This window comes from Ictidomys tridecemlineatus, chromosome 11 (genome assembly GCF_052094955.1).
Source record: "Ictidomys tridecemlineatus isolate mIctTri1 chromosome 11, mIctTri1.hap1, whole genome shotgun sequence".
Classification (NCBI taxonomy): domain Eukaryota; kingdom Metazoa; phylum Chordata; class Mammalia; order Rodentia; family Sciuridae; genus Ictidomys; species Ictidomys tridecemlineatus.
The window spans coordinates 4641030-4655434 of NC_135487.1; the positions used below are offsets into that span (position 1 = coordinate 4641030).

The 14405-nt window shown below is 45.5% G+C and overlaps 1 protein-coding gene across 6 annotated transcripts in view; it reads left to right on the forward strand.

Annotated features, from left to right (window-relative positions):
• The window catches only part of Per3 (period circadian regulator 3), a 48482-nt gene that overhangs the window by 30854 nt on the left and 3223 nt on the right, over positions 1-14405 (forward strand). For 2 of the 6 annotated variants that reach the window (XM_078025185.1, XM_040287873.2), the window contains 8 exons: positions 4-136; positions 583-707; positions 940-1113; positions 5413-5643; positions 6492-7156; positions 8855-8963; positions 9656-9839; positions 10724-10874. In XM_078025185.1, the coding sequence (XP_077881311.1) occupies positions 4-136; positions 583-707; positions 940-1113; positions 5413-5643; positions 6492-7156; positions 8855-8963; positions 9656-9839; positions 10724-10874 (1772 nt within the window). Of the gene's footprint in view, positions 1-3; positions 137-582; positions 708-939; positions 1114-5412; positions 5644-6491; positions 7157-8854; positions 8964-9655; positions 9840-10723; positions 10875-10987; positions 10990-14405 lie in introns of those variants that run through there. The other 4 variants (XM_078025189.1, XM_078025186.1, XM_078025187.1 and 1 more) reach the window with 4 other exon arrangements.

Below are 14405 nucleotides of genomic sequence, written 5' to 3' on the forward strand. Positions count from 1 at the left end.
CAGATGAACAGAAGGCCTCTTCTTCCTCCCTGACACTGAAAAATAAATGCACGTGCACTGAGTTTTGTGAGGATTTGAGGAAAGACCAGCACAGCTCATCATATCAACAGATGAACTGTATTGACAGTGTCATCAGGTGGGAGACACACGCTCTAATGGCACGTTGGCTTTTTCCAAATACATACGTTGTCCCTGCGGAACCCCTGTTAGATTTCTGACAGCTGTCCTGTCTTGATTTCATATTAGAAATTAGTAGGTATTTATGGGGTGCCTACTGCACGCAGTCCACAGTACACTGAATATCGCGGAGTGTGCAATTAGATGACGTCCCTCCCCTGAAGGAGCGTGGGGCAGCTGGAAGACGAGACCTGAGCTTCTCAGAGTTGGGTGGGTTAGGACGTGGAGTCAGTCCAAGTCCATGGTAGATGAGCAGTCCCAACCCAGCGGTCCAGGCCAGGGCACGTGGGGAGACTCCAAAGAGGAAAGAACAGAGGATCCCAAACAAGTGGCACAGGAGAAGCAGAGGTGGGAAGGCTCAGCAAGGGGACAGGCAGAAGCTGTGGCCTGCTCCTGTTGTTGCAGGTACCTAAAGAGCTACCACATCCCAGCTCTGAAAAGAAAGTGTGTGTCCTCCACAAACACCATGGCTTCGTCATCAGAAGAGGAGAAGCCGAGCCACCAGGCAGACGACACCCAAGCAGTGCAAGGTGACGAGGCTTCCGTGTCTGCACTGAGGGAGCCGTCCCGAGCTGCCTGTCGTGTCTCTGCCTTCTTGCCGTTCGCTCTTTCACTGTGATCACGAGACCCTAGTTTCAGGTCTCTTCTTTATGGCCAGGAGGCTTTGATTCGTCAGTTACCAACTTTGTAAGCTGTTGGCCTTTAGCATAAACTTCCCACTGGGAGTCTTCTGTTCACTGTTGGTTTCTCGTGTCTCACCAGCTGTCGCACAGACCCCTGCCATGCCGCAGCCGAAAGTGCCCACAAATGGACGGCCCACCGAGGCTGAAGCAGACCTGGCCGGAACCCTGTCCACTGCCACACTGAGCCTGGGGTCAGGCACCAGCCAGTGCAGCTGCAGCAGCACCATCGTCCATGTCCCACCCCCAGAGCCAGGTGCCACCTTTACCTTCACTGAGCCATTGATACTCTTTGCTTAATTCTAACTTTAGAATTAGGAATAGTTGCCCTTCTTTAATTCAGTCAAGGTAGTTTGAAGTGTCACCATATTGTTTGGGTGACACATCTCAGGCTGTGTTTCCCAGCTGGCACTGACGGGCACCATCGGTGTGTTTACCCTCAACCTCCTTGGCATTCGCTGTTGGCGCAGCATCATTCCATTGACTTTCAGAGAAGGTGTCCGTTTCCCACCTTGGAACATGTCCCACGGGGTCTGTCACGGGTACATGCTTGTCTGTGTTGATGGAGAAGTTAGGAGTAGAACAGATTGAAAACTCTCCTTAACAGCATGATTACGTGGTGGATTATTCTGATCTTGTTCTTTCTCTTCTGTTCCCTCCTGTTCTCTTGACCTTTTGATAGCTCATAAAGACTTAGTAGATGACATGGGGACAGGTCTGTCACACTGGGTTTTCAGGTACCCTAGTTTGTCCTTGCTGGTCATCACGGAGGCTTGCCAGCCCATGCTGAGCTGCTCCTGTGCCTTTTCTTCTTGTTCTTGGATGCATCTTGCCCTTTGGGTTCTCTCAGCAGCCCGTCAGCTGGAGCGTGGTGGGCAGAGAGCTGTCGTTGGTGGAGAAGGGAGATTGGATTATTTGCTACTTAGCCAAAGATAAGTGTTTTCCTAGAGCTGAGGCAGGCCCCCAGGACAGGAGCGGGGCACATTTTTAGTGCATCTTTTCATCCTACTTTGGGATCCTACAGGGTGTTTAATTTCCCACCACCAGGCCCATGCAAGGTGGGGAGGGTTTCAACCAATAAGAACTCTTTTTTTTTTTTTTTTTTACTGTATCACTGTGCTTTTGGTACTCTGGTCTTACGTTACCGTTTTGAAAGAATTAATGCTAAAATCCATCTGCTTTCATTTAAAGAAATATTTACAGATTATAGGTTTTTTTTTTCCTGATCTTAAACCAGTCTCAGTGACTGCAAGGCCACATCGCTGTTCCAAGCAGAGTCAGCTCATGTGTTTTAAATTGTGGTGGTCACACACTGGCCCTAGTAATGTGCTGGGTCTGAAGACCGTGCTCTCACGAGCATTTCCTTGCATGTGTGGAACAACCCAGGTGTAACTGGTGAAGCAGGTCAGCTAGCCCAGAGGCCTGTGGCCTGCGAGTGGCAAAGTGAGAAGTGTTTCCCAAGAGCCATTCCCACCATAGGACCTGTAGCAGGGACCAGTTAAGATGGAATGTGAAATAGAGATGACTAAAAATCAACCCACGTGTTTGTTTCTAGTATTGGGGATTGAACCCCAGGGCATTGTACCACTGAGCTACATCCCAGCATTTTCTGTAGCTGGGATTACAGACGTGCCGCTATGCCTGGGTGCCAATCCATAAATTGAAATAAAACTTTAAAAATGCTCATATCCAAAAGAAGGGGTGGGCAAGAAAAATAAAGTAATGAAAACAGAAAAATCAACAGAAACAGAAAAATCAAATACATAATAAAATAATAGCTTTAAATCTAATTATTGTCAAAATGACTTAATGGACTAAATGCCACAAGAAAGGGGCAAAGATTGTCAGAACAGATACAGAGATCAGCAGCCAACCATATCCCGCCCGCAGTGCTGTCATCAATCTACAATTGAAGCAAACTCACAAGTGCACGGGGAGTGAAGGAATGGGAAAAGCAATGCCGTTGGGCAGTAGGGGAGGAGGCCTGCGGTGCTTGCAGGGGGCAGGACTGGCGCCCTGTGGTGATGCCGCAGCCAAGAACATTCACTAAGGCAAGAGCTTCTGAAGATAGGCAGTAGAGAAACGCCTCCGTGGTCAGAGTGAGAACCTGAGCATAGAGGTGAGCTGAACAACATGCCCGCCACCTCACCCTAGCTGATCTGCCGAGAACCTGGTGCCCGCCAACCGCGTAATGTACATGTAAGGACAGGGTGCTCACGGGCCTGTAGAGCACGTGGGGCTGAAATGTAAGTCTCAAATGTGAAAGGGTCCATGAAATATATACTGTGCTTCCTGGGGGAGGGTGAATTAAATTAAAAGTCACTGATAAGATGTTGAAACCCGAACGCTTGGAAATTAAAGAGCACATTTCTACATAAGCCTTGATTCAAAGATGAAATTACAAGGAAATTAGAAAATAGTTCAAAATCCACAATAATGGAAGTATATATAGCACATCAAACCTGTGCAGTACAGCTACAGAAGAACTTATAAGACTAGGAGCTTTTGGGGGCTGGGGTTGTGGCTCAGTGGTAGAGCAGTTGCCTGGCATGTGGGAGGGCCTGGGTTCGATCCCCAGCACCACATATAAATAAATAAAATAAAAGATCCATTTACAATTAAAAATATTTTTTAAAAAAGATTAGTAGCTTTAATTGCTAATACTACAGAAGAAAGATCTCAAATCAGTGATCCAAAGTTCCATTTTACTAAAAAAAAGAGCCGAGTAAACCCAAAGGAGAAGGAAGGAAGTGATAAAGATAAAAGCAGAAGTCAACAAAATAGAAAACAGGCATCAGTTGAAACAAAACTAGAAGCAGTTTCTCTGAAAAGATGAACAAAATTCATCAAGCCCTGTGCTGGCCGTGGCGCCTGACTCTTCATAATCTTAAATCAGGTGGTGCAAATCCTCCAACGGGTGGTGTTGCTCCAGGTTCCTGGAATCTTCCAGTCTTCTGTCCCTGCAGATGGTAGGCGCTCCTCAGTGTCTTGATGTGGGTTATATTTTCCCGCTGTTGCACAGGAGTGTTGATGTTTGATGGGATGCCAGGTACTATAAAGGCAGACCAGATAGTTTGTATTCCTTTGAGTAGTCTTAAGCTTTGTTGTCGGGGAGGTAAGTTACCTGGAAACAGACTGACCCTTTAAGCTTTGCTTTCACAGTTTGGTAGGCAGGAGCAAAGCAGTGTGTGGTCCGGGCCTGATTTGGCTCTGGTTCCAAGAAGAGGTCTTTCTGAGTCCTTGTCTCCTGCCTCAGGAAGCACAAGGCTTTCTGGTCTGACTGATGGAAATGGTGCTGTTTTGGGATCTTTGGTTCCCTTTCCCTTGTGTTTCAGGAGGTTCCTTCTGCACACAACTACACTGATGAGTGTTCCCCCAAATGGACTGGGGGCTAGCTGTCACTCTCACGACCCTCTCTCCCTGCAACTCTTGTTGAAAACCCTGCCCCTCATCTCCCCAGCCCTCCACCTGCCCCTCCACTCCAGGCAGTGAGCTGGGGCAGTCCTGGGCTGGTCTCCCTGTCTCCTGTCCTTCCATCTGGAGGTCGGCCTCAAAGCCATGTTTCATATGGTTCGCTCATTGTCATTGTTTCAGACAGGAAGGTAAATCTGGTCCCCCGTCTGCTGAGCTGATTCAGACCAGCTAGGGCCCCCTGGTGGGAGTGGCACAGGGCCAAGCCCACCTAGGCCACCGGATGCTGCCCAGAACCAGAGGGTGTTGGGGAGTCCACCACAGTGCCCACCACAAAATCTTTTTTTTTTTTTTTAATTTTGTTTTAGTTGCTGATGGACCTTTAATTAATTAATTAATTTTTATGTGGTGCTGAGAATCGAACCCAGTGCCTCACACATGCTAGGCAAGCGCTCTGCCACTGAGCCACAACCTCAGCCCCCAGAATCTTTTTTTGAAAGAAGTGATTTTTAGGAGTGCACACCCTGTGGGGGGCAGCTAAGATGGAGCCCCTGCAGCGTCCAAGCACATGGTGACTGCAGCGGAGCTCTCCACTGTGTCGTGTGGGAAGGGAGCGAGCTGCGGGCTTGTGGGCACTTGTGCCTTGGGTTAGGTGGGGCCACGGGAGGGAGGGGGCGTTGGGGCTCACGCTTGTTCCCGCGTGCATAAAGAGCTGGGTGATAGTAAGGCAGTGGCTTCCTGAGGAGGACGAGTGAGAAGCAGGAGGTAGTGGGCAGACAGTGGACAGGGTGGGGAGAGCTCACTAATACCTTTAGGATACATGCTGTTTTTTAACCACCTGAGGATATTACCTGTTTGAAAAATAAATACAAAGATTTAAAAAATGTTTTAAAGAATTCAGGGAGATAGAAAAAGCATTTATGATAAAATCAATTAAAGAAACATGAACTGATTATCATAACTCTATAAAGTGCGTATATATTTGTTTATAAGGAAAAATAAGAATTTTTGTGCTAGACTGCTGAAGTTTTTTATATTCTAGTGTTATAATGTGTATAAAATTGTTGAAATACTTGAAATAATAACTGAGTGAATAGAAATAATTGACAAGGACTACAATTAACTCTGTCTTGTTTCACCTCAGCAGAGGATGCTGCCCTAGGATGCGAACCCTGGACCCTAAACACCCAGCCAGCTCCTTTCACTGCAGAAGAATTCAAACATGTAGGGCTCACAACCGCCTCTCTGTCAGCCCACACGCAGAGAGAAGAACAGGATTATGTGGACAGGTTCCGGAAAAAGATCCTCTCCTCGCCCTATAGCTGCTGTCTTCATCGCGAAAGCAGCAGCAAGGCCAGACGCTCCTGTGTTCAAGGTGGTTACATTAAAACACATATTCCACTTGTCCCTGAGCTGATAAAGCCATAGGTGCCACTGTCCCTCAGCGTTAGCTGGGATGGGCTCCAGGTCCCACCCTGGCAGGTCCCCACCTGAAAGGTGCCTGAGTCCTAAGGCAGAGGGTTGCCCACACCTGCCACATTCTCATCTCTTAGTTACTGTAAAGCCTGAGACAATGTCAGTGGTTCTTTTACTGCATTGTATAGGGAATACTGACAAGGATGGTGAGTCTGTACATAGTCAGTGCACATGCAGGTTTTTTTCTGATATTTTCTATCTGTGATTGGTTGACTATTGATGTGGACCCTGTGGATATGGAGGGCCAACTTCCAGAGGGATGGCGTGAGCTCTTGGGGTCGTACTTGAAAGAGAGATGCTGAAGTAAATTCCCTTTTGTCAGTAATTTACTTAGGATCTTTATGAGATCTGAGTTATTGATTTTTATAAGAAACTGAAGAGATGCTAAAATAAGCTTATTTATTTTTTAAAAAAACAAATTTGTAGTTGTTGGTGGACAGAATGCCTTTATTTTACTTGTTTCATTTTCACGTGGTGCTAAGGATCGAACCTAGTGCCTCACACGTGCTAGGCAAGTGCTCTGCCACTGAGCCACAGCCTCAACCCCAAGCTTATTTTATAGTAATAATTTTTACCCAGAATTTTGGTCATCTTTTTAGAGCTACTTTTTGCTGTCTCTGAAGTAGACATACTTAATATTGGCAAGTGTTCATTCCTTTATAATCTATTTACAATTACCTGTACATGCATTCTCTTCCTTCTTTCAGTTTAATTTTCCATAATATGCCTCCATCTTTATCCTTTCAGGAGATTTCACTTCCAAGCAGAGCAGGTTAGCAGGATGCAGAAAGGGGAAGCACAAACGAACGAAGCCACCAGTGCCCTTGGGCAGTAGCAGCTCCAGTGACAGCTTCCATTCCCAGGCTGGGGGACCTCTTCAGGATGTGCTCCCCTGGTGCCCTTCCACCCCGTCTTCTGCCTGCGCCTCGGGCCTGGGGTTCCCAGCTGCTGTGATGGTTCCCAGCCAGTCCTCTTACCTCCTTCCAGCTTTTCCCCTGCCAGCCTGGGCAGCTACGCCTGAATGTCCACCTAAGCCACCTGTGTCCAGTGGCCTGCAGCATCTGCCTGCTCTCCCTTCCCTGCACGTGGATACTTTGATGACCTTTTTCTTGCACGACCCCCGTATCTGTCCTCTGTGGTCACCATCATTCTCTCCATATCCATTCTTGGGAGCCACAGACTCTTCTGAAATTCTTCCCTCGGTATCAGCAGTGGCTCCAAACCTGGAACCACCTCCTTCAGTCAACAGTGGGAGAGTGGAGGAAAATTGGGAGATGCAAAAGGAAGAGCACCTGTTCATCAGTTCTCGGAGCAGCTCACCACTGCAGCTAGACCTACTCCATGAAGATATGCCCGCGTCTCCTGAGCCTCCAGACGCAGTGAGAAGGGATGCTGGCCCCGAGGCCACAGACGTAAGTGATGCAGCTGTCAGCACACACCTACCGTCCGGCCTAGGCTCAACACTGATGTCCTCTTTTTTTTTTTTTTTTTTAGAGAATTTTTAATATTTATTTTCTAGTTCTCGGCAGACACAACATCTTTGTTGGTATGTGGTGCTGAGGATCGAACCCGGGCCGCACGCATGCCAGGCGAGCGTGCTACCGCTTGAGCCACATCCCCAGCCCCTGATGTCCTCTTAGTTGTCTCTCTTGTCTATGGCCAAGGCTAAGCCTTGCTCCATGTGGCCTGCAGTGGGCCTCTGACCCCATGGAATGACCCTTGCCTGTTTTGGTCCTCATCTGACCTCGGCTAACCCTTGCTCCACAGAGCCTGCATGGGCCTCCTGACCCCATGTGGGGATCAGGACTGGTCCTCAGGTGCTTGATGAGATCTCTTTTGTAAAGGGCCATTTTTCAAGTTTTCTTTGTGAACCAGGTTCCCTGCACCCTCTAAAATTTGATATTCAGGTTTTAAACTTAATGTGTTTATTGCCTATAAAAAGTATTTTCTTACAACTGAGGTTAGATCTGGGAAGATGGGAATAGGCCATATAATATGAATTGACATGCGTATGTGTAGGACACCAGGATTTATGCAAGAGGTAGGAGTCACCTTTTGTAATCAAAAAGCAGGCAGCTTTAGCCAGGTGCTGTGGTGTATACCTGTAATCCCAGCAGCTCAGGAGGCTGAGACAGGAGGGAGGCTGAGACTGGAGAATCACAAGTTCAAAGCCAGCCTCAGCAACAGCGAAGTGCTAAGCAACTCAATGAGACCCTGTCTCTAAATAAATTACAAAATAGGGCTGGGGATGTGGCTCAGTGGTTGAGTGCCCCTGAGTTCAATCTGAAGTACACTGACCACCCCCACCCCCACCCAAGAGAAGCAGGCAGCTTTAAATTTCATGTTTATACACATCATTTGGATCATTTTTCTTTAACTTTTCAAATACTGTGCCTTGTTAAATTTATGTATTACCAAATTAAATTTTGGAATCTTGACATTCCTGTATTTTAGTGTAGAATCCAACAAGTGTGGATATGTACTTGTTTTTCTTTGGTCTTCCCTTCAAGGTATAATACCCTTCATTGAACATATGTTCACAGTATGATGATCAGAATTTAGGCTCACCTGTGGAGAGCCTGGCACCAGGGCACTGTCGAAAAATCTAAAGCAAGGCCCCGTGTCGTTCTGACTGGAGTCTGGGCTAGGGAATAGGACATGGTTTAAACTGCACTGTGTCACTAGTTGGGGGTTAGCTCAGACAAGTTATTTAACCTTTCTTTGCCTTTGTTTTCTTATGAAGAAAGTAAAAAGATGGCTAGCTCAGAGCCTATTCCAAGGATCATATACGTGTTGAGCACGTTCTTCCCGGGAACCTGGGACTTCCTTCCGCCTGCTGCCATATGCCTACAGTTTGCACAGTGCTTGGAACAAATGAAATGTTCAATATGCGTATTTACCGAATGACAGAGACAAAAGAGCATACCTGAGTGATGCTTGGAGTGCTTTAGGTGCTCCCTAAGCAGTGACACTTTCCCTGTTACACAGAGGGACTTTGACACGTCCTTAGGGACAGGCTCGTCTTCACCTCCTAGCGTGAAGCTGAAGACCTGCCCGTCGTGGGATGCTTGGAATGTTAACATGTGTCTTCTCCTGTCCCTCCTCTCCAGCACTGTGTTTCAGGTGGCGGTGGCAGCAGGAGCAGTTCTGCTGCTGGTGACCTCTCCCCAGCCCCACCCCACAAGGTGTCTCCATCTGGAGCTGGTTCTGCAGCCTCAGGTAGTGGATCTGGGAAACCGCTTCTTCAGACTCTGTTGTCCAGAGGTTGCTGTGTTGAGGGCCATCTGACTGAGGCACTGGTGTAAAGACAAAGTCCCTCCACCTTTTTTTTAACAGGCTTTCTTGGAGTATATTTACATACAATAAAATTGACCAGTTTTAATTACACAAAACAAGAATTCCAACAGACTTGTACACTTGTAAACCACTTCTACAATCACCAGAACCTTTCTATCACTCTAGAAAGTTCTTCTGTGACTCTTCAGACATTTCCAGCCCTGGGTTTGCCACTTTAATTTTGCTTTTGCTCTAATTTTGCACATTGGATTAGACAGCAAGCAGCTGTTCATGTTAGGCTTCTCTGAGAATGAGGCTGTTGAGATCCATCCTGGTGTGTGGGAAGTTCATGTATCCATCCGCCAGAGGAAGTTTGTCGGGTCGCTTCTGCTCTGGGGCTGGGATCAGTAATGCCACTGTGAGTTCTTCCGTGGACATATGCTTAAATTTTCCTTGGGTAAATACCTGGGAGTGGAACTGAGGCCTGTGGCAAGGGTATGGTCAGCTTGGTTAGAACTGCCCAACTGCTTCCAGAGCAGATGTGTCCGGGCCGCCTGCTGGGCTGGTGGTGAGGAGCAGCTGGCCACCGCAGACCTGGAAGTCAGTCTTTTCATCTGTTGTTGATTTTTTTTCAGGAAGCAGTAGTAGCTGCATCTTCTTCACTAGTACTGATTATTCTTCTGAAAGCTCTGAAAATGGGCAACAATCTCAGGATACACAGAAAACAAGCGCCTTTCACAGTTTAGCTGAGGATCCCATCTGGAAAATGATAGCACAGACTCCTGAGTGTGTTCTGATGACGTATCAGGTGCCAGAGAGGTAAGAAAGCATTCTAAAAGACATTCTATGTTGTTATGGCTTCTAGTGTTATAAATATAACATAACCATAGAAGTATTTTAAAATGTTTTATACATACCCTTCAGATTTATTCATTTGAAGTCAAGAAGAAACGACTTCCTAAAGCAAGGGTTACAGTGGTAGTGCGGCACATACACAGACCCAGATTGAACAAACGTGTGTCTCATCCTGAGACAAGAAAACAGCTGAGGTTGTAGCTCAGTGGTTGAGCGCTTACCTCACATGCTTGAGGCACTGGGTTTGATCCTCAGCACCATATAAAAAAAAATAAATAAAAACAAAGATATTGGGGCTGGGGATGTGGCTCAAGCGGTAGCGCGCTCGCCTAGCATGCGTGCTGCCCGGGTTCGATCCTCAGCAGCACCACATACCAACAAAGATGTTGTGTTCACCAAGAACTAAGAAAAACTAAATAAATGTTAAAAAAAAAATTCTCTCTCTCTCTCTCTGTCCCCCTCTGTCTCTCACTCTCTCTTTAAAAAAAAAAAAAAAAAAAAAAAAAAAAAAAAAAAACAAAGATATTGTGTCCATCTACAACTAAGAAAAAAAAAATGGCTCCACGTTCCAGGACAGTACACAAGATGAGGAACTTTACTCTTTAGACGCTAAAAGACAAGGGGAGCAAAGGGAAGCCCATTTCTTCCATGTGCTTCATTGAAACATCGCGCAGTTGTTTTCCATTTAGAAGAAAAGGCCTGCTACCAGCCTGGCTGGGAAATGGTTCTGCACTGTTGTCCACGTGTGCATCGTGTATTAACCAGACAGTGAAAGTGTCTCACCCACCAAAGAGAACAGAACCCTGTACCTTATTCAGGACTGTGAAGATGTCGTTGTTTGTTTCCAGGGTTAAGGAAGTTGTGCTAAAAGAAGATCTAGAAAAACTGGAAAGCCTAAGACAGCAACAGCCCCAGTTTTCTCCTGGGCAGAAGGAAGAGCTAGCCAAGGTGCATCCTTGGATTCAAAGCCAGACTGTCCCTGGAGGAATGCATGTCCAAGTAAGCCCAGTCGCATAACCATCACATAGACGTGTTTTGCATTGGGAAGTGTTCTTAATGTAGGTGAGCTTTTTCATGATCCCACTGAGATTTGTAATCCTCCCAATTGACAGAGGTGCTATTAAGGTTTGTAGATGTTAAATAATAATATAAGGTTATGCAGTTCTTTGAATTTTGAACTCAGGTCTTTTTGACACTAATTTTTTTTCTTTCACCAGTTGGACTATTTGGGGGCAATAAAGATAATATTTGCTTTGATGTATGATGAGGGAGGAGAGAGGTGGAAGAGATATACATTTCACATATACATGCATGTTTGAAAAGAGTTAAAATTGTGGGCTGGAGATACAGCTCAGTTGGTGGAGTGCTTGCCTTGCATGCACAAGGCCCTGGGTTCAATCCCCAGCACCACACACACAAAAAAAAAAGTTGCAGAAGATTCACACTTGAGGTGGTGTTCACAGCCAGCAGGAAACTTGGTGGGGCCCACGTGGGCTTTGCCATCATGAGGCCATAGAATGTTCATGAACAGCTTCAGCAGTGAAGACTTGATCCACCACTGTTCCTACCGGTGGTGCAGCCGTAGTAATGAAAGTGACCATTGCATGGTAATAAGGCCTTTTCCCAGGTCTCAACATGGGGAGGTAGAGGCATCAGGTTAGAAATTACTTTTAGAAAAGTAGTATATGAAGGCTCGTGAAGTAAGCAGGTCACTAAAATCCTCCCCTCTCACTCTTTTTAACTTAGTACTTTTTAATCTGTTAAAGTATACATGGTACATGTAGCATAAAATTTACCTTCCTATTTTAAAGTGCACAGTTCAGAGGTATTGAGTACATTCATATTATACATCCTTTAGCACCATCCAGCTCCTGAACTCTTTATCTTACAAAACTGAAACTGCTCAGAAACAAGGAACTGAGCATCTCTCCTCCTGCCTCTCCTCCCACCTCCTGGGCAGTCCTCCCACTGTCCACCTGTGGGCCTGGCTGCAGAGTACTTCAGTACCTCGTGCAGATGCAGCACACACTCTCTTTCCGACTGGCTTATTTGTAGACACACCTGCTCTCTCTTGGTAGCTGTTGTGTGGCCTGTCTGTCCCTCCTCTCACTGTCAGCCTGTGTCCAGAGCTAACGTGACTCTCTTGTGGACAGCAAATGGTCAGATCAACGTGTTCACACCCTTTGTTCCAGCCTCTGCCTTCTGAGTGGAAAGTCGGGCCCTTTACGTCTAAGGGACCGCTGGTCAGAGGCGCACGGTGCCCTCTTGCTGCTTATTGTCATTGACCCTTGTTTTTACATTGTTGTCTTCTGTTGTGTTAGGTTTATTTATTTATTTTTTGCAATGAAAATTTTAATTCCCTGCTCATTTTCCATTGGGTATATTCTGTAATTATTTTGTTTGTGGTAACTATGAGGGTCATATTTAATATCCCAATGTTATATCACTCTAGTTTGAATTATTCCAGCTTAACTTCTATAACATTAAAAAAACAAAACAACCTGAGCTGAGTGCAGGGTGGTGCATGCCTATGATCTAATAGCTCAGGAGGCTGAGGCAGGAGGATTGTGAGTTCAAAGCCTGCCTCAACAACTTAGCAAGGTCCTAAGCAACTCAGCAGGACCCTGTTTCTAAATAAAGTACAAAAAAAGGGCTGGAGATGTGGCTCAGTGGTTAAGTACTCCTGGATTCAATCCCCAGTACCAAAAACAAACCAACGAACAAAAAACTACTTCTGTAGAGCTCCATCTCTATCTCCTTTCAGCTACTGATGTTACAAAATTAGATTTTGTTTGTTTGGTACTAGAGATTGAATCCAGGGTGCTCTACCTCTGAGCTACATCCCCAGATCTTTGTTTGTATTTTATTTAGAAACAAGGTCCTGCTGAGTTGCATAGGACCTTGCTAAGTTGTGCGGGTGACCTTGAACTTGGCAAACCTTCTGCCTAAGCCTCCCATTGCTAGGATCATAGGTATGCACCACCGTGCCCGGCACAAAGTTAGATCTTGATATATTGTATGTCCCAAAATATAAACTAATAACTGTTTTTATTCAGTAATTTCTTAAATGATGTAGAAAATAAAATATGTAATTACAAACTAAAGTTACCATAATATTAGCTTTGAGACTAGCTTTCTTTAAATGTATTAGTCTTTTAAATCATATAGAAAACAAAAAGTTACATGTCATTATTAGAATAATAGTAACTTTTATAATTACCCCCATATTTTTCTTTACTGAGAACTTTTATTTTTTTCTCTGGCTTTGAGTTATTGTCCGTTGTCCTTTCATTTCAACCTTTAGCATTTCTAATTCCTAATTCCTTCCTCACTTTTTTCCCTCCCTATACCAGGAATTGAACCCAGGGGCACTTCTTTACCACTGAGCTACATCCCCAACTCTTTTTATTTTTTTATTTTGAAATAGGGTCTTACTAAGTTGCTCAAGGTCTTACTAAGTTGCTGAGGCTGGCCTTGAACTTGCAATCCTCTTGTCTCAGCCTCCTGAGTAGCTGGGACTATAAGCGTGTACCACCATTCCCAGCTCTCCCTCTTTTTTTTTTTTTTTTTGTGGTGTTAAGGATCGAACCCAGGGCCTTGTGCATACAAAGCAAACACTCTACCAACTGAGCCCTCTCCCTCACTTTTGAAGGAGTTTTGCCAGATATGGGATTCTTGATTGACAGTTTGGGTTTTCTTAAAGTACTCTAAATACATTGGCTCAGTGTTCCTGGCCTCCGTAATATCTGATGGGACCTCTGCCTGTAGCCTCACCATTGTACCTAGTGAATCCTTCCTTGCTGCCTTTGAGATGCTCTTTCTTGAACCTTAAACTGATTGTAATGGATCTCAGGGTGGGTCTCTCAGGTTATCCTTCCTGGAGTTGATTGAGAGCTTCTTGGACATGTACGTTCATCTCTTTCACTAAATTTGGAAAGTTCTCAGCCATTTTCCTTCACACCCCCCTGTCCTGCTCCATGCTTGCTTCTCTCTTGATGGTCCCACGGGCACTTCAGGCTCTGTTCACTTCCCTTCCGTCTTTCCTTTCTGTTCCTCAGCTTGACAGTTCGACTGTCTTCACATTCTTAGTTCCTTCTTCTGCCTTCCATGTCTGCCTTTGAGTCCCTCTAGTGAATTTTTCATTTGTTTTGTCTTTCTCAGGTACAGACTTTCTTTTTGATTTTATTTTATGTTTTTTTTTAAACTATTTTTGGTTGTAGATGGACACCTACCTTTATTTTGTTTGTTTATTTTTACGTGGTGCTGAGGGTGGAACCCAATGCTCTACGGCTGAGCCCTAGCCCCTCATTACATATTTGCTATTGCTTTATTGGTATTTCTGTTCTGTTCATACATTGTCTTGGTTTCTTCCATGTCTTCCTTGAGTTCTTGAAGCATCTCTGAGGTGGTTGCTGTGAAGCCTTGTCTAGTAAGCCAGCCATCTGCTCCTCCTGGAAGCCCTTGCTCTTGGCCCCTTCTTCCTGAGTGGGCAGTGCTTTCCTGTCTTTAGGCCTGCAGTGGAGGTTGAAC